The sequence below is a fragment of the Cryptomeria japonica genome, chromosome 1 (genome assembly GCF_030272615.1).
Source record: "Cryptomeria japonica chromosome 1, Sugi_1.0, whole genome shotgun sequence".
NCBI classification, from domain to species: domain Eukaryota; kingdom Viridiplantae; phylum Streptophyta; class Pinopsida; order Cupressales; family Cupressaceae; genus Cryptomeria; species Cryptomeria japonica.
The window spans coordinates 610,460,591-610,487,203 of record NC_081405.1 but is presented as its reverse complement, the minus strand read 5'-3'; the positions used below and the strand labels follow the sequence as shown (position 1 = coordinate 610,487,203).

Sequence of the window (26,613 nt, the reverse complement as noted above, 5' to 3'; positions counted from 1 at the left end):
ATTTTCGATCACATTTATTTACTAAAAATAAATCAAATATCTACTTTATTCTACCATAAACAAGATAAAGAACTTCCAATTATTACTCAAATCCACTTTTACAATAATATACTAAGATGAAATAGATGATTTTAATGTGTTGAATATGAGAGAAGTTATGGTCTCTTCAAAAGACACTTTAGAAAATGGAGGGATATGATTAAGATGTGAAAAGATAAATGGTTGGCTAGGATTAAAGGGTAGGTAGAAGAAAATTAAAGGATCAATGATATGTATCATAGAAGTGAAAAAGATAATGAATTAATTAAATAAGTAAAGATTTATTTAACTAATAGAGGAAGTGGGACCAATTAAATAGATAAAATATCTATTTAATTTAGGGAAAAGATAATTTAAATAAATAAAAAATATTTATTTAAATGAGGAAAGGCTTAGAGGAAAATAAATGAATTAATTAAATAAATAAGAATTTATTTAATTAATAGAAGAGTTAGGATAAAATAATTAAATAAATAAAATATTTATTTAATTAAACATGACAATTATAGGTGTCTACAAATATTATCACCATGCCTAATATGGTTCAGGATAGGAAAATGGTAGTCATGTGTAGTAGTCTAGCGGCCTTTTAAGGTAAAGTACGTCATAAAAAAATAACTCACAACAGCATAGGGTTTAGGGAGGACAAAATGATCATACCCATTCTACACCACTACCAGTTTCTCCCTTCTTAAAAAATTTCCTCATGTAGTGCTTGTAATCACCAAAGCTTCTTTTGTCAACATTCTTGGCCTCGTTCCTCAACCCAGTCACCTCTACAATAAGCTCTAGCAAGACGAAAAAGGAGATGTGGCCAATTGAAGCTAAGATAAAGGACTTCACAACTAAGAAAAAGGACATCATCTCTTCTATGGAAAAAATCCTGGACACCTCTTCATTATTTTGGAACTCCTTATAAATTTTTAACTTTGCCTCTTCAAAGGGCACCCCATTTCATGAGATTGAAGCACAAAAGTTTGGAAAGATGGCTGAAAGCAACAAAGAGAAAAGCTACCACTCGTAATTCTAGCACCACTAGATGAAAAGCACTTACCAAAAAGGCTATGTTTAAAATGATCTTCATCGCTTTCCCCACAGGTGAAAGGACATCTCACATCATGGGAAATCTTTCCAATATGAGATATACAACTATCACCCTTCCATCGAATAATTTTACCATCCTTAGTAAATAAGGCCAAGTGGTAGAGAAAAGACTTTGTACTAGAGATGCCAAAAAAGAAATAAATATCTTTTGTGCCATCACATATCCTAGTAGAGATCTAGCACATATCCAAATATAACCACCGAGTTAGCATCCTAGTTATCATCTAAGTCATCCCCTTCATTTGAATTTGAAAAAGATTGATGCCCATTTTCAAAATGACAAAAGAAAAGGAAAATTCAACCACATAAAATTCTTAACTACTCATGTAGGAGACGAAGTCATTTACGTATAAATTAGTCCTTTCCTTCACCAAGATATTTTTTTAGCCCGATAGGTCTCCATAGATAATTAAAAAAACCCATTCTTTGTGATTTAATCCTTGATTAGCAGCTTCATCAATCACACCATTCCCTTCCCTAAAAATATGTTGGACCTTAACTTTGTGAAATAGGCCCATCAACCTTTTACTTTCTTCCACAAAATTTTTAATTTTCAAAGGGATATTTATCTTTCCATTCAAATAGTCCAATTAGTTTGGAGTTACCTTCCGAGATGAAATTTTGATAGTTTAAATTATAGAGGCACCTGAGCCCTTGCCAGAAAGTAATTGCCTCTGCCCTATAATTAGATCCTCTTCCCAAATTCACATAGTAGCCTTCTATCAAATGACCCTTGCAGTTTCTCATGATGTTTCTCACTCTAGATAAGACAAGATTTCCTTTAGAATAGCCATGAAAGTTTATTATAAGACAAGATCATGTTATGCTAGTTTGAGTTAAGAAGATTATGGGTGATTCCCCATCATTGTCCTAGAGAAATCAGCATTTACATTCTCTTTAATTTGTTATTTTATTATGTGGAACAAAACTTTATTGTTACAAGCTTCCTTTCTAAATATCCTATTTTTACAGTCCTTCCAAATATCACATGCAATTAAAGGGGGAATTTTGAGCCATAGATTTCTAGAAATAGGGTGTGTAAAAGGACTATGACTACACTACGAGTCATGAGGTCTTTCAAATCTCCTAGGGAAGGTCCACATAATTTTAACATCAACAAGAAGCTCATCTCAAACCTCCCTTTCAAATTGGCGATGTAGAAACAAATGATCAATATTCTCTAGATCCCTGTAGCATAGGATACACCTCTCGATGAGGGAGAAACCTCTTTTATTTAGATTGTCAATAATAAATATTTTACCATGAGTAGCAACCCACCAAAAATAGTTGATTTTTGGAATAAGGCATAGGAGTATATTGTTATTGTTAACATTTCATGTCCATTTGAATCATTTCTAGAAAAAATGATGTAATGAAATTTGACGTGTATTGAACATTGTTGATGTAATTTATGTCTCATAATTACACTTTACTTAAGTTGACTTAGGGTAATGCATTTTATAGTAGTTTGGGTATGAGACACTTAGGGAAGTGTGCATAGGGAAGTTACTTGTAGGAGAAATTCCAATTTTTGTGGTCTTATCTTGTTGTTACATTCCACCTTCGGTGGGTGATCCACCTCTTGTAAAATACTTTATTATTTCTCCTACATACCCTCACCTACCCCTATTTCACATTGAGCTACTTGTCATGATTGTGTTCTCACATATTCATATGGTGTTGAGTTTATACGCAAGATCATCTTCATTGTATGTAACTTTTGATGATCTAATTGATGGTATTTTGCATCTTGATTAGAATACAATTTATTCTTATTAATATTTTGTCTCTCTTATTGTGCTACTCATTGAGCTCTTGATCTTGGCTTATTTTTGACAAATTCTTATATGGTATTAGAGTCATTGGGGCTTCATTGAGTAGACTTTTTTGAGACAATGCAGAGCATTTGATTTTTGGATTTGAAGACAAATTTTTTTTGGAGGCATCCTATGTCGATTTTGACCTCACCATTGAGTTCGGGAGGCCGTTTTCATGAATTTGGAGTATAAATTTGCCTTTGGTGAAAGTAAATTTTAGGGATTTGCATAAAAATTTTACCCCATTTGGGTAGTACGGTATGTGTTTTCTTTTTAAATAAAAAATATTTATTTTTAAAATATTTTTTAGTTATTTAATAATCATTCTAAAAATTTTGTTATTCAAAAAAAATGAAAAAAAAATTATGTACATATACACAGGAGGGGTACCATTGACCCCACCACTCTGTACTGCTAGCACCTATGTTCTTTTGTAGGGCCATACCAGATTCTCAGCTGTCATTTGTTTTCCCTTAATTGGCCAATTTTTATGGCCCTTACCGGCTCCACCACCTTGGTGCACCTACTTGTGCCCCACCAACGTTGCCTGAGATTTGTGAGCACCAAAATAGTGCAACTTGGTGCCCTCCTATTGGCCACATGGCATTTTCCATCCGACCATTTAGACCTTCCTAGGTGAGCCATGCGACAACCACCTACTCGTTGACCTCCATTTTTTAGTACAATCACTTTTTATTTGGGTTAATATTTTGTGCTCTCTATAGTGGTATGGTTATTTTTTTATTTTGGTAAACATATTTTTTAGAATTTTTATTTTTTAATAGTTGTACCTCTCCAATCCTCAATTTTGCAACTTCTTAGGCTTTGTTCAAGCTCATACAACCTTCTCTGCAGGTGCCATTGTTTTGAAAGTGCATAATTTTTTGTCTACTTTCATGTGCTGCTATAAGATTTTTCCCATTTTGAGTAGAATTTGTACTTTCGGTATTTGGTCTATTTGGCACTTATAATTTGCTTGGATTTTGGTTCAAATCTCTCTTACTTTATTGGTTTGATTCATGTATAGCCAATTTGAGACAATTGAAATCTTGAAATCAAAATCTTGAAATCGCTTGTTTGCAAGTGGCCCATTCTACATAAACTAAGTATAAAGTGCCAAATCATCATTTTGGGGTGGGTTTATTAGATTGAGTGAATTTTGGGGGGTGTCTCATGTGATTGTGTCTCTCTTTATCCTTTTTTCCTTCATTTTGTTCATATGGGTTCTCCTAAATTTCCACTTTTAACTCCACATAATCATGCATCATGGAAAATTCAAGCATGGAGTAAGCTAATGGAAGAAAGGACTCATTCACTATATAAATGAAACAATTACAACACTAAAATCCTAAACATGATCCTAATGCTCAATTGGAATGGATCACTAAAAGTTTTATGGATCTTGGAATTTTGTGAAAGTATGTATCAGATGACATCATTTTTTACAATGAGAATTGTACTACGCTCAAGGAAGCTTGGGATATCTATGAGAAATTGTATGGTCAAGTTGATGATATTAGAGGCTACAAGATTGACAATGAACTCACATTGTTGGATCCCAAGGATTTTGACACAATACAAGATTATGTCACGAAAGAATATGAGGTAAGAGAAAAGATTAAGGATTGTGGCATTGACAAGAAGGGTCCTCAATTGGTTTACAACTTGTTGGACAAGATTCCATTAGAGTATACATCCTTGGGTTCTTTCTTTCACACCCATCAGTTCACTCAAGGTGCCTCAAACACTCCACCACCATTTGATGCACTCATGGAGATGTTGATACATGATAAATCAAAATTGAACATAATGGGGATTCTCAAGTCTTCAAAGTCCCAAGATTTGGTGGCTAATAAAAGGATTCAAAGTAATTAAGAAAGAGGCAAGAACCAAAAGTAGTCTAAGACAAAGCTACAACAAGATAGAGCACAATCATCCTCTCCACAATATGATGATTCTACATCCTCACCTAAGGGGAAACCATATAAGGAGAAGCTTATTTATGCATATTGCACATGAAGTCAGGACATGATGAACACCATTATTACAAGAAGGATATTGATTAATTGAAACATCTCATGAATAATAGAATCAATTTGCCTTCTATAATTATTACTTCAGCTTCTTCTTCCAAAGAAAAGGAATTTGATAAAGGAAAGGATAACACTTTTGGTACAAGTAAAGGACAAGATCATTTTTCTACTACAAATGATTTGGGGAGTTGGCTTCTAGATTCAGGACCTTCTCATCATATGTCATCTTCTTAGTCTATGTTCGCTTCATTTGAGCCTTGCAATATGCCAATAGTTTTGATAGGAAATCATACACATATGAATGTGATTGGGAAATGATCTATTGCCACTGGGGATAACTCCTTCAATGATGTGTTGTGTGTACCTCATTTGAAAAACAATCTTCTTTCCATCTATCAGATCACTCATTACGCAACAAGGAAGACTATGGAGTTCACACCTAATTCAGTTATCATTAGAGACATAGAGAGTAGAGCTATCATTGAAAATGGTGTGGTGGATCATGCATCTCAGTTGTACTCCTTTTCACATTTTGATCATATTGATGAGGTTGATTCTTCACATGATGATCACAGTTATTGTGTGGATTAAAATATCAAGGAGAACTTTGGTTACTTGAACTTTGTTGTTCTCACGTGTGAAACCATTCTTGAGACTTGTATTTCATCTCCTCCTATTGATATCATATCACTTATTGTACCTAATGATGCAGATGATGCTATAGCTCGCTATTCTTGTTATTCAGTGCAACAGGATATACCTTGTCTTCTAGATTCAGTTCCCTGGTATGACTACTTCATATATATTGTAGGTTTGTTTGTTGAGTCCTACATTGTATATTTGGTAGACATCACTGATGATATTCATCTTCTCTTTGATGGAGACAATCCTTATTCAGTTTGTGTGAGGGAACACTCTAACCCTCTTGTTCATTCTCTACATGATCATTCTTTTGAGGTTGACATGATTGTGGATACTCGTGTACAACATTTGGAGGACATCCCTTTATTGTTAGAGAAGACACTTGAGTCTTTGGATCATGTTCTACATTCATCTTCACTAGATCTTGGATTGTCTTTTTAAGCAATGTCACCTAGTACACTTGATTTGGAGGAGGAAACTTTTAGCATCGACATGGGGTTACTTAAGCAATTTTTAGAGACTCAATACATCTTGAGTTTTTTTACTACATCTTCCCTTCAGGATTGGAGAGATTTCATGGATGCACCTTTCGTGTTGTTTCCTCCTAAGGGGAGGAACGTTGTTCTATGATCATGGAGTAGCTTCTACCAATGGTGCAAACGCTACATTGAGGGGGGGCTACTTGGTCTCTTTTCTTCTCTCTTATGGGGGGGACTTTTTCCTCACATAGGGTTTTCTCCTTCTCATTCTTCTTTGAAAGTTATTTTGTATTTTCATCTCTCTTTTGGGGGGATTGTTTTCCCATGTGATTTCCTCCCATTCTCTGTTTGTGAGAGATTGCATTGTATTTCTTTATTTGCATTTGCATTTTTACATGGATACCTAACATGGCCTAGTAGCTCAGACCCCTCTTTCATTGGTAGCTTGAGTCTACATTCCTCTAAGTTACACGTAAGGGGGTGTTGGTGTAAATTATGTCTCATAATTATACTTTACTTAAGTGTACTTAGGGTAATATCATAGTAGTTTGGGTATGAGACACTTAAGGAAGTGTGTACATAGGGAAGTTACTTGTAGGATAAATTCCACCTTTTATGGTCTTATCTTGTTGTTACAATCCACCTTTGGTGGGTGATTCACCTCTTGTGGAATACTTTATCATTTCTCTTACCTACCCTCACCTACCCTTGTTTCTCATTGAGCCACATGTCATGATTGTGTGCTCTTATATCCATACTTTTATAAGTAGGCTCATCTTCATTGTATGTAATTTTTTATGATCCAGTTGATGGTATTTTGTATCCTGATTAGAATACATTTTATTATGATCAATGTTTTATCTCTCTTACTGTGTTATTCATTGAGCTCTTGATCTTGGCTATTTTTGAAAAACTATTACAACCATATAGATTATAATTAAATTTGATGGCCTAAGAATGTTACAAATTCATATTAATGGTAAAATTTAGCATCCTAATGACTATCCAAGAAATTCAATATGTCATAATTTGATGGGCATTAGATTGTTGCCGTTGTTTATTTTTTATTTAATTTGATAGCCATTTGGCCACTACAAACCTGGATTTCAACACGATGTTTGACAGTAGTGGACACTTTATGATTCAAATTTTCTCATAATTAAATGATTACTAAATTTATTTGATTGTGTATTATTACAATAGAACTTTTTGGTAGGGTAATATGTTCAATATGTTGCCTTCATTTTTTTGTTTTAATGCCTACATTGCTTCCCAAACCCAACAACGCCACTAACACTATGCTTGATAGACACGACTCTCTTTATACATTGGATTGAAAATCAATGATAACTTTAAGAAACCCTATTTCAAAAAAAATGTATATAGTCTTGGTGAATTTTTTTATTTTTTATTTTAAACAAACATTTTTTATTGGTGAATCTTTCCATTCTTCAAAAAAAAAATTAATTTTATTGGTGAATTTTTTTATATCAATTTTTTTGGTAGGAAATATTAGTGAATCTTGAAAAATAATAAGAGTATGCATTAATTCCTATTGTGAATCATTTCATTTAAAAAAAATATTGTTAATAGAAAAATAGAGGCCTAAAGATGGAAATCATTAATGAGTTTAAGGGGTGGACTCTACTTATTTAGTTTCTACTATTAATTTAAAATAATCTAATAGCCCTCTTTGTATTTAATGAGATAAATGTACCAACAGTTTGTAATACTCATGGAGGCAAAAATTGCTTGTAGACCATTGATTTTCATTGAGGTCAACAATTTAAAAGTAATTTCAACCCCTATGTATATATATATGTATGTATGTAGGGGGGTAGGCGAAACGAAAGAAGAAACGAAAATGGAAATAAAGGCGGTACAACTTGTATGCACAATTTACCTCATGGAATACAATGATAGTCATTAGATTATGTTTTAAATCAATGGTGGCAACTAAAGATTGTTGATATAACCCTAATATAACTAATAATTATGATATTTTATTGGCGAATTACAATTCATGTATCGCAATTTAATTGCATTTAAATTACATCATATTGAGGCAAATTATGAAATTTTAGTTCACCTTCACTTTCCTACCAAAAATAAAATAAAATTATTAGTTCCTTCCGTGCATGAAACTATAGCATAGCGTAAAGGTTAAACAGTGATTAAACTAAACATGAGCAGCCAATTAGACTTCAATAAGTTGCATATTCTGTTGTTACTAGCATCAGCAAAATTTTGGAACTTTTGAAGAGTGAATGACAAGACTCCTTTTGTGACACCACACATTTTTGTAGCAAAGAAGGTGTTGGTCAGAGAACAATATGAAGGAGATGGTGCCATTGTCAAGCACAGTATTGGCAGGTACCCACTTCTTCCTTTACAACTTCTCAATATGCTTGTATATTTTTTATATCGTTTAAAAGATAATTTAGTGCTTCTGTTCTCAGTTTTCTAGACTACTTGAGTACTTGAACCAGTAAATATCATTATAATTATTAGTTCATTCTCTTGTCTATCTGATCAAATTCTTTGTTGTGAATAGACCAGAGTTTGAAATTTTTCAACCCCTTTCTGTTACTGGATGAATTTTCAAGTGGGTTGGTCTCTACACGAAAGCATTGCTAACAAGCGTGATTGTATTTCATCTAACAAATCAAATGTGTATGTTTGTGTATTGCAATTAGTGCTCCTGCTAGCTTTCCAGACCATCCTCAAAGATGTATACTTATATGCTTAGATCTTGACACCATTTTAAGTCTACTTTTTTTACTCTTTTCACACTAATGATTTGATAATTTGTTTTGGGCAGGTTTCAAGACTCTGACATACATGCTAGAGGTACAATCTTTTGTCCCTTTCTTTTCACCTTTTCAAAGAACAACAACTCCATCTATTGAGTATGGGTGTGTAAATGTTGTTTTCACTATAAAATACAGTTAAGGTGGAAACACACAAGACAGTGGCTTCTGGTAGAATTTGACATTAATTGATAATTATATCCCGTTCATTTTTTTCAGAGCTTTTGCATGTTGCCAAAGTTAAGTGTCGCACTAACAAAAACATATATTAATTTGTCTTTACAGCCCTTTTTTCTTAAACCACTCAAACATGAAATCCTACAACAAACTTAAAAAATCCTAAGCCAAGATTTAACATCCAAAATTGTACAAAAATAATTCAGCAGAAGAGCTCAGCACTGAATGGAAAAATTAAATCATAGTACCTAACATTTCACCTATGAAAATTAAATTTTATGTTGTTTGTATTCAATTTCTTTTTCGTCTATATATAATAGGTAATATAGACATTTTAATCTTGATATTCATTTGGAATAGGAATTTTAACTTTTACATATATGCTTGACAGATTGAGCCTCAATAGAAATTATTTGCGGTTTATAGTAATGTATCTGGACAAGCTGACATTCTAGGAGGTAAATTGATGGTTTAACATACATGTCCACTGCAGCTTTTAAGCAACAAATTCCTTAGCATTTTTTTTAAACTTTGTTTTGGTTTGGTCCTCGGAATCGATCTACAGTATTGCATTTGTACACGATATAATCCCTGAACTATCGACTGGAATGCCCATGCTTTACATTGTTAAGGCAGGAAAATTTATTAGACAGGGAATTCCTATTGCACCTTTAGAGGCAGGAGTTTATGCATTTACTAGGGTATCATATGCATCTATCTATAAATGGGTTTCATTCTATTAACCCGTATTCTTTTATTTCTTGTCTTAAATTTATGACTAAATAATGATGAAGAATACTCTTAAAGGCAACAAAATAAATTACATTACTTGTATTTCATCAAATATAGAATTATTGTTAAATTGGATTTCCTAATCTCATAAGAAATTTAGTGAAATGCTAATTGCTATTATGCAGAATTTAGCTCACTACAGGCAAAAGATGGATAATATGGTAGATGGATGTTTTGAACAGGCCATACAAAAGAGCAACCATTTTCAACGTTGTTAGCAAACAGGGCAGAATTTATAAGACTACGAAAAATTTCCCATCAATTTGGTTGCATCAAAGACATTTGGTATTGGATTATACAGGTTATCATTTTCTTTATAGGTATTATGGATTTTCATCTTTGTACATTCTTTATAAGAAATCCACTGATAAAGAATGTTCAACCTAAATATATGATTAAAACTAAATGTTCACAAGAGTGAACAAGCAATCATTTGTCATTAATTCATTAGCGTAAAAGTAGACGGAGCAAGTCGAAAGTTATACTAGGTTTCTTAGATTTCAGCATTAGTTTGAGTGGGTATTGTAACTTACACTACTATCATTTGAGGCAGGGTGTCGGGTCTGAGTTGGACAATATTATATATTCAAAAAGCTATGTATCCATGTAATTCTCTGGTATGACTCAAAGCAATACTTGAGATTATATTGCAGAATGACATTGACACTTTTGATTTGAATCATATGTTACACTTTTCTTGCCTGTTAGATCAGAATTTTGTTTCCTTAATTTTCACTTTAAGCTTTTGTAGAGTTAAGCAGTTATATTAGATATAGCGAGATTTTGGTTGGATACATAATAGTGGCAATAGAGCACTTTCTTACTCATAGGAAAATGTGCATGATTTTGCTCTTTATACTACCTACCTAGTTGTCAATGTTATGGTAAAGGATTAGCATATGGCTGCAATTTTCATTTTTGCTGACAATATCAAAAGGTTTATTCATTATAAATTTTTTTGATAAAATTGGATAGCTTCATCCTCTTAAAATTTGTCATTTTCAAACTTCAGTTTATATTACATACAAAAAATTTAGTTCAAATATTAAATTATAAATAAATTTAGTAATCTAATTATTTAAATATTAGTCGACATCCATAAAACCTAATAAATTTCTTAACTCTATAAATAAAAATTAATTAGATTATTTTATTGGAAAATATAAAAAATAAAGCTATAATAAAAAAAAGATATAGCCTCTTTGTAAGCTTTACTATGTATAAAGTTACAATATCTATAGTTCTTTTGATTGCTTCATTTTTTATAAATATAATAAGTGATTACTACATTATAAATAATAACTATTTTTCATGTGAACAAATCGATCACAATTCTTTTACTTATCTTTAGTGCTTAATGTTTATGGCAATTCATATTAGAGTATTAATTTATGTGCAACTTGATTTGTACTTTGTTAATTATTGTGACAATAATTTTTAAGATTAGCTTTTAAGATATATTTCAAAAGTTGAAAAAAAAAATTAAATTTGTTATTTTTCTTTATATAACATATTTTTAAAATAAATGTTAATAATTGCCTTTAACTTTATTATTAACTAAATATATATAAAAGTAAAAAAAGTCGTTAATTTAAAATTTTTAGTAAAATATATCTTATTAAAAATATAAATAAATATATTAAAAAAACAAAACAAAAATTTTGATTATAATAAAAGATTTTTCAATTAGACATATATCATGCATGTTCCATTTTATAATAGAATTTATAAGAAATAATATAGAGAATTTCAATGCAACTCTTAGAATGCACATTTGACGGTATTTATTAAAAAATTGAAAATTATTTTCAATTAGACTTGAAAGAGAATCTTTGTTTAAAAGAATGCAAAACACTATTTTAAGAGAATGCAAAACATATTTTTACATATTTTATTTTCTCTACATTCTCTTACATTTAAATATCACCCACGAGATGATTGTCAAGATAGGACAATTTGTTGAAGTGTCTTTTTGGGAAGATGAATGTGGCAATAAGGAAAATTCGGGAGGATTTGTTGAAGTGGCTTTTTGGGAAGATGAATGTGGCAATAAGGAAAATTTGGGAGGATCGAAGGCATGGATGCCAAGCTCAAGATGTTTGCACTAAAATGGAGGTGGAAGAAATTAAGCGCTCCGAAGAGGCCAATTTGGCCTGCAGAAATGGGGCCAACATCCATAAAGTCTCTTTACAAGCTATCTGGACCATACAAGCTAATTTGAAGAAAAGGGAGAAGAAACAAAAATGGACCAAGGCCCAGATTATGGGCTTTGGCCCCACGGAGTCCCTGGTTAAAGCCACCCCTGATTTTGCCTTGGTGTCTTCTGGCTCTTGGTTTTCTAGTTTCTCTACTAACTTTTTTGGGTGCCCTACTCGATTTCTGTTTTATGTTAGTGGGGAGGTTTTTTGGCTGGCTGCACATCCCTCATGCACCCTAAGTGTTGCTATGCTGATATATAATGATATGGACCTATCCCACTTTTATCAATCAAAACATTTAAATATCACCCACATAACAAAAAAAAATACAAAACAAATTTTTACATATTTTCTTTCCTTTTACATTTGCTTGCATTTAAATTTCACCCCAAAAAGAAATCTAAACAAATTTTTACATATTTCATTTCCTCTACATTTTCTTATATATTTCACTTTCTCTACATTCTCTATTCTCTTACAACAAGGAGAATTTAAAAACAAATTTTCACATATTTCCTTTCTTTTATGTTCTCGTACATTTTAAGTATCACCTACACTGTGAAAAGCATCGAAGGAGGCATGAAGTCCAAAGAAGGCGTAATAGACCAACATCACAATGGTGCAAACCCCAAATCTGACAAACGACTCATAATCCAGCGACCCCATCAGAAAAACGTTGATAAAAATCGACAAGGAAGGAACCCACGGAACCATTGGCACTCCCCACAATTTGGCTTCTCTACTTTGGGGAACAAACAAAGCCAAACCAGCAGTGGCCAGAAACCACACTGGAACTGTAATATAATACCCAATCAATCCGCTGGACAGAGCCCAATATACAGAAGTCCCTATTGATGAGCATATAATTACAACAATGAAGGTTGTCAAAAGAAAAGCGCGACTTGCAGAAGTTTTCCCTCTAAGATAATGTCTTCTCACAAGCAGAGCAACCGACAAGAGCGCGTATATGAACAAAGAACTGATAGCGCGAAGGTTAGAGAGCACATCCAGCCTTGAAAAGAAGGCCACCGATGCGGAGGCAATTGCCATGAATGCCGTTCCATTGATAGGTGTCCCGGTCTTCTCGCTCACTAAGCCAAACCAAGGCGGAATCATGTGAGTTCGGGCAATGTGCATTAAATACCTTCCCCGTTTAACTGCGCCCATCATTAAAACAGTGGTAATTCCTTTCAGAGATCCCAGCGCCACAACATATTTCGCCCATTTCCATCCGATGCTTTGAAATGCTAAAGAATATGCTGCGTTGACGTCTAAATCAATGTAACTCTGCATGAGAACGAGAGCAAGTGCCATGAGACAGTATATGACGGTTATGCCCGACATGGAGCCGAGCAAACCCAGCGGAATGTCTCTAGACGGGTTTTTCGTCTCTTCTGCTACTGTGGCTATGACGTCGAAGCCTCCGTATGCGAAGTAGACTACAGCTGTGGCTCGCAAGACGCCCTTTACGCCGTAGGGAAGGAAAGGAGTGAGATTTGATAGGTTTCCTTTGATGAAGCCGGCGATGATAATGAAGAGGATGATGATTGTGTTGAGGGCAGTTGAGATCCAGTTGAGCTGGGAGGTTAGTCGTGTGCTTACTATGGCGGTGAGGGATGCCAAAAGGGTGACCACGACGGCAATGGGGTCCAGCAGGTTGAAATCTGAGGGCAGGTTTGTGTGGATGCGAAAGTCATCTGGGGAATGGTTGAGTAGAGTGGCAAAATAAGAGGTCCAGGATCGAGCCACCATGGCTCCGCCCACCACCAATTCCAAGATTATGTTTCCTGCCGCTATGAAGGCTGCCAAGTCTCCTAACTCGACCCGGAAGTATGCAAATGGACCGCCTGCCAATAAAGTAGGTTATTATCATTGCCAAATTTTATATAATCATTGTTTAATATGTTTTATAAATCTAATTTAAAATAGAAAGTTGTTTCTGGATTTTTTTCTCTTTTTTTATTCTGATGATGGATGGAGGAGTGTGATCCAAAACATTGATTCAAAAATCTTGTACACAATTTAATCCAGAAACAACTTTTTATCTTTTCTATGGATTGTGAAAATCTCTTATCATTAATCTAATTTAATTTTAATTTATAGTTTACAAAATAAGGTTTAAGGTATAGTTTATGTTCATTGTAGTTAATATATAAGTTGTTTAAGGTGGGAGTGTGTGCTTCAACTACAATATATCAATTGTTTATGAGATTAATTAACTAATTCTATTTTATAGTTTACCATAAGGGATATATACTCTACCTCTGTAGGATTTGAACTTGTGACCTCTCTTTTAAGAGTACAAGTTCTTTACTATTAAGCAAACCCAATTAGCTAGTCAAAAAATATATATTCTTTTATCATTAAATTTATTTAAGTTAAAAAATAGATATTTATATTTTGTTTGTGGCATCTGCTAAATTGAAAACATATGATTCAAAACTTTATATTGATCAAATAGTTTGAATAAGATAAAAAGGTGGAAACAGAGTTGTCTTTCATATCTAATAATTCAAGTGACAAAAAAAATCTAGTTTAGAGGTTGAGATCATAGTTATCCAGATTAGTTTTACAGATGTAAAATAAATTTCAATAAAATGTAAAATTATTTATCTACTAATTAAAGCATCAAAATTTTAAATGATAATGAAATGAAATTATATAACATAAATTATAAAAAGTTATATTCTTGCTAGAGATAAAAATAATTATCTTAATCGTTACAAACACAATGCAATTATCCAAAAGAGACGGCGTAATAAATATATTGAACTATTTTGAACACTTAGAACACACAGATAAGGTTAAATTATCTACACTGGGAATGGCTTCCACTGCAAAAAAAATTATAAAAGAGATCAAAATGAACGATTTACCAGAAACCTAATTCATTTTAGATGATATAAAAAATCCTAACAAAAAATTGCTAAGATTTTTGTTTGAAAAGATAAAGTTGAAGTGAAAATTTAGCCAAAATCGCATCCGAACTGAAAATTTGATTAATTGATTGATTAGCACCACTGTTAATCTAAATAACTAAATTTGATCGATTGATGTTTCTTATCCCTTTTTCCTCTGCCCCCATTTTTGAGAAGAGCTTAAATCACTGAACATCCAAATTGAAATAGAATTCTGGGTGTGAATGGGATCACAAATTACCTGCTACAGGAATCTCAACTGCGAATTCAGTGAAACAAAAGACAGACAACATAATGGAAAATCCCGAGAGAGCATATGAGAGGACAATGGCAGGGCCTGCGTCCTTGTGGGCTTCCTGTCCAGTCAGCACAAAAATACCTGTTCCGATGACTGCACCAAATCCAAACCAGGTTAAATCCCACCAGTTGAGTGTCCTCCTCATTTCATTCTCACTCCTCTTTCTGATATCTCCCACCTCTTTCATCTCGTCTGCCCTTGAAAGCGCACGGTCCTTGAACCGCTGGGGCGTTTGCCAAAGAGCTTTTCCATAATTGGTCCAGCTCTTGAACGATTCTCCTGGCAGAAAGTATTTCTTTCCTGCACTCTTTACGCCATCCACTGCATCTATTCCTTCAGTCAGACCACCATCTAAAAGAGAAACAATCTCACTCTTCACTTCTCCCTTTGACATTTCTATTATACAATTTTGCCTGATTGAAGTTAAAAGAAGACGAGGAATATTTGAGTTAAAACAGCTCAACAAGGGGTTATCCGAGGCATTCGCGATTTGTTAATAAAATCAAAGGTTTTTCAAAAGCAACGAGGTCCCTGCAACGAATTTAAGCACTACGATTGGACCTGCAAAACCCTAACTTTAATCCAGCCACGAACATGAGATATTTCTTCCAGGAAACTAAATAATAAAAAATAAAACTAAAATTAAAATGATTTTGATTTTGACCTATTTTGGTCAAATTATACATAAATTAACTGACCAGGTTCAATGAACTTTTAAATATCTTTTATATGCGTTACCTATCACAATTAAGTATCTATTGGACCAGGTTCAATGAACTTAAAACATCTCTCATGCGGGTACTAATAACAATAAGTATATATTCTATTATTAAAAACAAATAAAATGGATTTTTTTAATAAATTTAAGATAATAAAGTAACAAATAAATTGTTTTGGAATTAAGAGTGGTAATAATTAGATATAAGTATATTTTTTATAAATAAAACAAAAACATAAATTTAGTTGTTTGTGTAATTTGTAGACTTTTTAATTATGGGTTGTATATAGTAATTCAATTTGGATCAATTTTAGATTTATGTTGCTTTCACAAAATTAGTTTTTATTTTAGTTCAACTCTATGTTTTTGAATTGATCCTCATGGCCACATATTTGACTTAAATGATATGTAAATATTGTCCTTATATATGAAAGTAACGAATTAATGTTTGTATAGATATTGTTAGAGTTTGTTATGCAAAGGTTATTCTCTTTAGTCAACCTCATTAGGTAAAATTCTACTTTGAATTTTGAATTTTTAAGAGTTAAATTCATGTTGCAAATTCAACCTTGGCTAATGAATGGATAAAATATAGATCAACTATGGACCATTTTGAGGTGTTAAGGTACGTTCAAGTTAATTTTCTATCCTTTATTAAAAACATATTACTTGTACATTATCCATTATTTGATGCTTTTTATTGTGGGTTGTATTAAGTAATTCAATTTAGATCAATTTTAGGTTTTATGAATCATGCATGTCAAATTAAAATTAACATCCAATATGAAACTAAAATAATATATTATCATTAAAAGGCTATGAATATGATTGTTGATTCTATGTACACTCTTGCAATGTGCACTCCATATTGAAACCTACAAACATAAAATCTCATGAGTAATATCTAACAAAACATTAATATAGGAAATAACAATAATTATTCACAATTTTAATTAAAAAATATAAAATAAAAAGATCGATAATTACATGAAGAGGGACTGTGAACGAAACATTATGGTTGGAAAAAGGTCGTATAATACCTTGAAATGAATCCAAGAAGATGTATGTGAAAATGTTCTACTTGTATTTGAGTTTATTTAAATGAATAAGGTCAACATGTTGGGACTTGAATGATATCCATATCCAAAGGGCCCTCATAGGTTTTTTATATAGAATATAAACATAACTTAAAATGTGGTGAGTTTCAAATGTTGCATTACAATATACATGTTTTGATTAATAAAAGTGGGATAGGCCCATACCATTACATAACTACAAAGTGACACCAATATTGCATGAGGGATGCACAACTAACAAAAAGAGCCCCTACCAAAACACAACAAAAACCTAACAGGATGAATAGAGAGCCAACAACTATACTAAAAAACCAGCAGACAAAAAAGAACTGAGACCACCAAAATAATTAACAACCACCCAACATAGACACAAAGTCATAGTCTACTATGTGGGGCTACCCTTGTCCTGCATATCTTGGCACAAACTTAAAATGTTATCAAGGAAGAAATATTTTTTACTAGATATCCAATCCTAGAACAAGAGGACACTAGTGCAGAGTCAAGGGTGGCCTTAACAATTGAAGCGATGGGGCTAGAGCCTATGCCCAGGGAATCCATGCATCTTCTTTTTTTCACCCTTCTCCTTTCCATCTCATCATGGATAGCCTATAGGGAGGTATTGTGCTTGCTAGCCACATCCTTGAAAGCACAGTTGACCTCATCAATTTTCTCTTTAAGGGTCTCTTGTGTTTTGTTGATCTCTTCCATCTTGTATAAATTTCACCCTGCTTGTGCAGTCACTGGTTAGGAGGGACCTCCAAGAGATCAATCTGGACCAGGAAACAAGAGTAAACATGTAACAGAAACAAGAAGATATGATGTAGGTGATTCCAAACTGAATGAATTAGATCATGAAAACTGATTACAAATAACCGGTAACATTCAGGTTACAAGCTTTGGCTCACAAGCTTGCTACATACATGCTCAACTACAAAATCAGTCAACTCCAGACCTCTAAATCTTAAGATATGTCTTCTATGTTCTCTCTAATAAATTATGATGCTAAATTGCATTGATTTATATGGTCAAGAGGGATCTAGGTCAGCCCAAGAGGGAACAAATGCCGAAGAACAAGATCAACCATGAAAAACCACAAGGTCAGCCTCTGCCAAAGAGATTCCTCTGGAAAACTGAAAGGATGAAGTGCGAATCAAAGGGAAGGTCTAACACACACCAAGGAACATTGGAATCAATGAACTAAAGCTCTGCAAGCTACAAAAAGGATCCTCAAGAATCACTAATAGCAAATAAGTCTAGGTGGTTTCGGTGTTCTAAGCCAGAACTCTGTCTCAAAATCCGGAAGCGATACCTTTCTGGAAATTGATCCAAATGTTTCAGAATTTAGAAATAAGGAAGATGATCATGTTCAAAAGCAAAACCTAGCTCTGGAAGATCCAATGAGCAAATGCAAGAAAATGCAGAAACAAATGTTGAAACTGTAAAACAGAAAACAAACTGAAAAGAAATGCTTTTGGTTGATGAAAGATTGCCAAGAACTGGGGATGCCCCTGCATCACCTGCATTCTTAATCTTGGAGTCCATGTCAGCAATCTTTTGGCCCACCATTTCCCACTACCCAATAATACCCACAAGATCATTGGTAGTTTTCCATACACTATCCTCATCCAACTCATCAAGCCAAATGTTGGCCCTAGCCTCAACCTCAGCCATCGCCTTGAGCCGATTGTTCTTCTTAATGGCCACATTCATTTGCATGAAGAGCCATTTTATCAAATCTTCTTGTCTTTAGGCATCTTGATGTAGGTCCTTCATAATTTTTTCTAGAGCCGAACTAGTCCTCTAGGGCTTGGAGTTATTTGGGAAGGGAGGGTTTAGGGGAGAGGGCTAGGGTTTCCTCCAATATTAGTAGGGGACTAGTTTGATCCAAAGGTATCTGAGGAGTCCAAATCCTTCGAGGATTGAGACTCAAAGCCAGCATCATAAACAATCTTGTTAACCATATCTTTTTGCATATTAGATTGGGCACACACATGTTGGTCCTATTTGGTGGCAGCAATGAACCTAAATTTGGCCATTTTAGGAGGGTTTTTCATAGTGCACAACTTAGAATCAGACTGAGGAATAATCTTCTCCCTAGAATTAGAGGGTGTAATAATAAGGTTAACAATCGAATTGGGATCATAAGTAGACCCAACCACAATAGAGGATAATGATAAGTGGAAGCTATATAGTCTCGGTATGAGACTTTGGTGGAGAGGGGGTTTACCCTCTTCAATAGAATTAAAAATAGACTGAAACAAAGAAGACATAATCCAGAAAGGGAAATTCATTCTAACTCCATATCAAAGATGATTTAGCATGGGAAAAATTTATGTATGGATCCTTCTTTTTCTGCCATCCAAGGTGAAGTACTTCATTATGAGAAGAGTTGCATCCTTACAAATTCTAGGGAGATCCTCCTTATTGTAGCCACTTTGCAGCTTAGAAACTCCTTCTCCTAGTTGAAAAACCGATTAAAGTCACGTCAGCAACAATAATGAAGGAAAACTGGGAAGTGGGGAATCAGTTTTCACTAAACAATTTAAGCACAATCCTCAGATCTGATCAGCTCCAATAAGAACATAAATGAACACACATAACACCAAGATTTTGACGTGGAAAACCTGGTTAAGGGAAAAACCACGGTGGGAACCTACCCACAATAAGATGATACTCTGTAGTAGTATGTGTAAATATTACAATGGGGAATGCACATGCATTCAAGCACACTAACTAGAGCTCACCTCTCAATTTATAATGACCTATAAGGCTACAACCCTCAAGGAAGGTTTACTACATTACAATAATATTTGAACTACAATCCAGTTTAAATGAATTGAAAGTATAACATCTCCAAATGCCTAATGATAGTTTCGATTAAGCACATTTGTCTGCCCTTCTACAATCTCTGCTCAACGTTTCATGCTGAAAGATGAATTCACTTGTTCACACATATACCACTCTCTTATAATGTAGACACAACCACCATACCCAAATTACATGAATATAACACCTATTTATACAAACCATCACCTTGACTAAAAGGTCAACTAAACCCTTAACACCAATAATAAAATTGCATCCCACGATACATAAATCGACCAACTAACCAATACAATGCCATAGACAACATAACATGGACCTAAATCAAATCCTTGAACATGCAACACCGCCAGAAATCTCACCAACATCAACGGCAACATGCTACACCATCGAAAATGTCACATAACACAAAGAACATCACCAGAACCATAAGATCATTAATATGTTGGCCATTTGGAGGAATTGATTATGTGTTGCATTGATTTTTTGTCATTGATGTCAACACTAGTTGTTTTGGATGCTTTACCCACACCCTTTTGGTCTCGGTAGGATGTATGGTTTCTAGTTGGTTTGGATCTGGCATGATCCAGTATGGTTTGGTTATGGAATTATCTTATTCATGATACTCATGTTCATATTCAGTCAGTTGGTTTTGGTCTGGAGATCGGATGCTATCCTATTTGCTTGGAAGCTTGGCTTGTGGTACTGGCGACTCGACGAGGGTTTCACCGACAGAGCTTTGATGAATATTTGTGATGATATGCATAAGTGGTGTTGGTGCAACTTCTGGTATAAATTCAAGATGCTGATGATAATCATGTTTGAGACTTGGCAAATGGAGATCATTGCTTTAGTGTGTGGACCTATATTGGGTCTCGATTGATCTAGTTTATGGACCGACTTAGTGTAACGTGTGAATTGGACCTCTCGATGTGTTTCCGAGATGTCTTATGGGTTGAATATTATTTGTTTGGTCTAAGGCAAACATGTTTTGTAATTATGTAATTGGTTTATTGTCTGGTGGCCGACCTGATTTTCTATGGTCGAGGGTTTGTATATATATGATGTAAGATCTCATTGTAGATCATTATGTTATGGTCAAGGAATGGGAAATGGATATGTAATGTGTGAATAATGTAATATCATTCAGGCAAAGGATTTGTTCAATTAGTGGAGATCGAATTGGGTTTATGTAAGAGGATTTAGTCCTCCCGTATTGAGCTCAACTGAAATTGTACGTAGGCATAAGAGATGTTATCTTTGCAGTTCATTCATTCTTCTGGATTGTAGTCAGTGAGACTCCTTTTGTCATGACTAGTGCGCTCTAGGTTGTTGGCCTTCCTGGAAGTGGAGGCCCCTCAATTATAATTCACATACTTATTGTAGAAGTATTATCTGACTGTGGGTAGGCTTCCCACCATGGTTTTTTCCTTTAGCGGGTTTTCCATGTACAAATCCTGGTGTCATGTGGATGGTATTTATTCTCTGATTATTGTTTATGCTTAATTGATTTAATTGCTATTCTGGTACTTGGTTTAAGCATTTGGGTATTAATGTTTTGGGTTCCGGTATTAAAGTTTTAATTGCTAAATGTTCTAGTAATCTATGACAACTGATTCACCCCCCCCCTCTTAGTTATCTTCTGATTATATGAACTATCTAACAATTGGTATCAAATCTCTGGTCCTCTCTGCAGAAAGATTAACCTCTTGAGGAAGATCCTATGGTGACTAACAATTCAAGTTCATCTAGTTCATCTGGAGCTATCTTTCCGAGAGATATTCCTAGGCTTTATGGAACAAAATACATAGTATGGAAGATTCAGATGGAGACTCATCTAAGATGTCTTGGCAAGGCAATTTGGGAGATCTCACAGAATGGTGTGACACATTATAATCTGGCATCTGGCAATCCTCCTCTGGAAAACTTGGATAAGGAGCTTGAGAATGATTGTAGAGCAAGAGAAGCCCTCTTGTGTGCACTTTCTTATCAGCAAATAATAGGATTAACTGACAAATCATCTGGAAAGGCTATATGGGATAAGTTGGAGACTCTTAATGAAGGTGACCCTACAGTGAAGATTGCTAAACTCGATGGTTATCGAGTGAGATATGAAAACCTAAAGATGGAAGAAGATGAAAGGATTACTGCATTCATGGAAAGGGTAAATGAGATTGTTATGGGAATTCAATGTTGTGGTGGAACTCTGAGTGAAGATGAAATGTTTCTAAAGTTCTGAGAGCCCTACTGTTGGCTTAGAAGATGAAGGCTACTACTATTAATAAGTTGAGAACAATGGCTAATACATCTATCAATAGAGATACCTTGGTTGGGAAAATATCTTCTTTTGAGCTTGAAGAATTTGGACCTTCTGGAGCTATGAAGTCTGAACCCGCTTTTCATGCATCTACATCATCAACTGGTAAGCAATATTGGAAAGCTTTATATGCAAATGAATTAGATGATATCAAAAGAGAAGATGATGAGTTTGAGAAACTTGAAGCACTATTTTTTAGAAGAGTACCTAAGGACTGGTAGGAAGTAAGTATGAAGGAAAAGCACCTTTTAAATGTTTTGCATGTAATAAGATTGGTCATTTTACATCTAGATGTCCTGAAAGGAATTCAATATTTAAAGAAAGAGTTAGAAGATCTTTTAAGCCTAATCCTAGATATTAGAACACGTATAAGTACAGGAAAAATAGAGACAAATCATGCTACATAACAGATGAGGAAGGTATTAATGTTTCTGATGATGAACTGATAGAAGACTCTACTAGTGGTTCCTGAAATGGAAAGGAATTGGGTGTTCTTGGCTATCAAGGAAAATATTATGGCATTGGCAGAGAATGTACCTGAAGAGAAGGCACTTGCTGCTAAAATTGAAGACAAGGATGAATGGGTAATTAATAGTGGTTGTTCACATCATATGAATGGAGATAAAGGGAAGTTTCTATCTTTGCAAGAATTTGATGGTAGTCTAGTTAGATTTGGAGATGACAAAGCATGTATGATCAAAGGAAAAGGATCTATATCATTGGATGGTAAGAAAAATGCTAATAATGTTTATTTTGTTGAAGGTTTGAAGAATAATCTTTTAAGTGTAGGACAATTGGTGGATAAGGGATTTCAATTATAGTTCAAGGATGGAAAATGAAAAATCATTAACAGATCTGGTTTGGAGATTGCAACTGGTACACAGACAAAAGGTAATATATTTCATTTGAATTCCAGTGAGAAGACATGTTTGATTGCACAAATTGATGAGAGTTGGCTATGTCATAAGAGGTTGTGTCATGTGAATTTTGATTGCATTGTAAAGATCCATTCAGCAAAGGTAGGTAGAGATATACCTAAGATTGTGAAGCCCTATAATCCGGTATGTAAAGAATGTCAAATGGGTAAATAGGCCAGAACCTCTTTTAGGAGGATACAAGATAAATCTAATGATGTTCTAGATCTTATTCATACTGATTTGTGTGGCCCTACTAGAGTTAAAAGTTTTCAAGGTGATAGATATTTCATGCTAATCATTGATGATTATTCTAGAATAATATGGGTTACTTTTCTAAGGGATAAATCTGAGGCTTTTGAAAAGTTTAAATTTTTTAAGGCTAAAGTGGAAACTAAGACATGTTTGAAGATTAAATGCTTAAGATCAAATCATGGTGGAGAATTCACATTGGTGAATTTAACAACTATTGTGAAAAGAATGGGATAAGGAGATAATTTTCTACACCCCAGACACCTCAGAAAAATGGAGTTGTGGAAAGGAAAAATAGAACTATCTTGGATGCAGCTAGAACTATGATGGTGGAAGCTAATTTGCCTCATGTCTACTAGAGAGAAATTTTGAGCATGACAGTATACACATTCAATAGAGTTCATATCAAAGGAGAAACTGGTAAGACACCTTATGAGTTATGGTTTGGAAATACACCTAAAATTAAGTATTTCATAATCTTTGGTAGTAAATTTTATATCAAGAGAAATGATATAATTGGCAAATTTGATCCTAGATGTGATGAAGGCATATTTCTTGGTTATTCTAATGAAAGAAAAGTATATAGATGTTATAACAAGAGATTGCAGAGAATTGTGGAGAGTGCTAATGTCAAGGTGGATGAGATGAATAGAGGTCAAATCAGAGTTTATGAGAAGGAACCAACGGTGGAAAAACTAGTACATTTGGGCCTAATTTCTGACGGCTAATTGTTGGAATTCCGACGACACCACGTTGGACTTCCGACCAATTTTCCCATCAAAAAATCGTCGTCGGTCTTCTCGACGATGCCATTTGTGTCGGTCATCCGATGACATTATGAACTCCTCCAATGACAGCTATATTTTCTACCCTGACCACAAATTTTAGTGGATTACCATCAAAATTCTGACAGATGCTATGTTTTCTCCTCGATGACTGTCTAACATGGAAGTGACGTCGGATATACAACATCCTTGTCGGATGTTTCTTTAGTTGTCGTTGGAATTCGGATGGTGAGAGATGATGTGGGTCAAACGGCTTTGCCATCGATGCATGAAAGCATTGAACAAGTTCTACTTTTAAAAATTGTATAAAACATTTATTATTTATTTGATTCAGTGTTATTTGCAAAAAAGGATTATCAATGATGTTTCCTTTCTCCAAGAATTGTCTAGGATCTTTCTATCAGATAATATGTAACATCCAATGACTAAACCTTTTCTTTACAAATGCTTATTTTATTTAATTATCATGTGAGCGTGAATTAAAATTTATATATGTATGGAAGCAGAACATACAAGCTGAAGACTCATGTGCAAGTAAATTTTGTAAAAGAAAGAAAGCAGACATTATCTTGAATGACATGGAAATAAGCTCATCAGCTGCCTAGAAGAGAGCAATTGGAGAAAAGCAGAGGAAAGTGTTAAAGGGTGATAAATGCATAGAGAGTATGCAATACAAACAAGCAATGTCTGGAGTGTGTAATGTGACGTCTCGAATTTATGTCCAGAGGGACTAACTGGTTTTGGAGTTCCTGTGAAACCTATTGGGCCACGCTTGGAGGAAATCAATGTGTTCATGCAAGGAGCACCTTTTTTCTATTATGAGAATGATTCTTTTGCACCGAAGGATATTTGGAAGGCAATATCCAAACATTTCTGTAGTTTGGAACTAGAGTTGGAGGACTCGAAGTAATTTTCAGGTTTCAGAAGACCAAGAGGTTATGTACACAATCTCCCAATAGAAGGGCGATTTCAAGCATTACCTCTCCCCCCATGACTATTCAGGAAGCACTTCCTCAGACAAAGGACTATTGGCCTCCATGGAATCAAAGAAAAAAATTGAAGCATAGACTCTAGATGATGTGGTGGTGTCCTTCATGAAGAACTATGCACTATAATTGAAAATTCACAAGGGAAACTGCAAGATAGTGAACAGAAATACATTCTTGAAAAGTGCAAAGAATGGAACTTGGTTTGGGTAGGGCCAGGTCAGGTGGATCCTCTAGAGGTTGGTGAGATAGAAATAATATTAGGATTTGAAAAAGATCACACTCATGGAACTTTGTGTGTGACTGATTGATCGCACTGTTTGGGTAATGCATTCCAAATAGATACAGTTGCATACCATTTATCTATCTTGATTAAATCCTTTTATCCCGATGGCATTAAATTAAAGTACTTTCTCTTCTATCTGGTATTGGTGGAGAAGAGGTTGCATTGCATCGACCTAGGATACATTTAACTTGTGTTGTATCTGTAGAAGTATGTATTGGTGGAGAAGAGGTTGCATTGCATCGACCTGGTATATATATTTCCACAGATACAACACAAGTTAAATGTATCCCAGGTCGATGCAAAGCAACCTCTTCTCCACCAATACCAGATAGAAGAGAAAGAACTTTAATTTAATGCCATCAGGATAAAAGGCTTTAATCAAGACAGATAAATGGTATGCAACTGTATCTATTTGGAATGCTTACCCAAATAGCGCAATCGATCAGTCGCACACGAAGTTCCATGAGTGTGATCTTTTTCAAATCCTAATATGATTTCTATCTTGTCAACCTCTAGAGGAGCCACCTAACCTAGCCCCACCCAAACCATGATCCATTCTTCCCACTTTTCAAGAATGTATTTCTCTTCACTATCTTGCAGTTTCCATGATGAATTTTCAATTATAGTGCAAAGTTCTTCACGAAGGACACCACCACATTGTCAAGAGTCTATGCTTCAATTTTTTTCTTTGATCCCATGGAGGCCAATAGTCCTTTGTCTGAGGAAGTGCTTCCTGAATAGTCATGGGGGGGAGAGGTAATGCTTGAAATCACTCTTCTATTGGGAGATTTTGTACATAACCTCTTGGTCTTCTGAAAGCTAAAAATTACTTTGAGTCCGCCAACTCTGGTTCCACACTATAGAAATTTTTGGATATTGCCTTCCAAATATCCTTCAGTGCAAAAGCATCATTCTCATAATATAAAAAAGGTTCTCCTTGCATGAACACATTGATTACCTCCAAGCATGGCCCAATAGGTTTCACAGGAACTCCAAAACTAGTTAGTCCCTCCAGACATAAATTCGAGACGTCACATCACACACTCTCGACATTGTTTGTTTGTATTGCATACTCTATATGTATTTATCACCCTTTAACACTTTCCTCTACTTTTCTCCAATTGCTCTCTTCTAGGCAGCTGATGAGCT

General features: G+C 34.4%; 1 protein-coding gene across 1 annotated transcript; it reads right to left on the bottom strand.

Annotated features, from left to right (window-relative positions):
• Window positions 1-12,468: 12,468 nt before the first annotated feature.
• Window positions 12,469-15,915, bottom strand: LOC131060088 (cationic amino acid transporter 5). Its single transcript, XM_057993191.1, has 2 exons — window positions 15,251-15,915; window positions 12,469-13,938 (listed from the first exon to the last, which is right to left on the bottom strand). Exons 1-2 carry the CDS (start codon window positions 15,699-15,701, stop codon window positions 12,632-12,634), a joined length of 1,758 nt encoding a protein of 585 aa, XP_057849174.1. The 5' UTR covers window positions 15,702-15,915; the 3' UTR covers window positions 12,469-12,631.
• Between the last annotated feature and the right edge of the window lie 10,698 nt (window positions 15,916-26,613).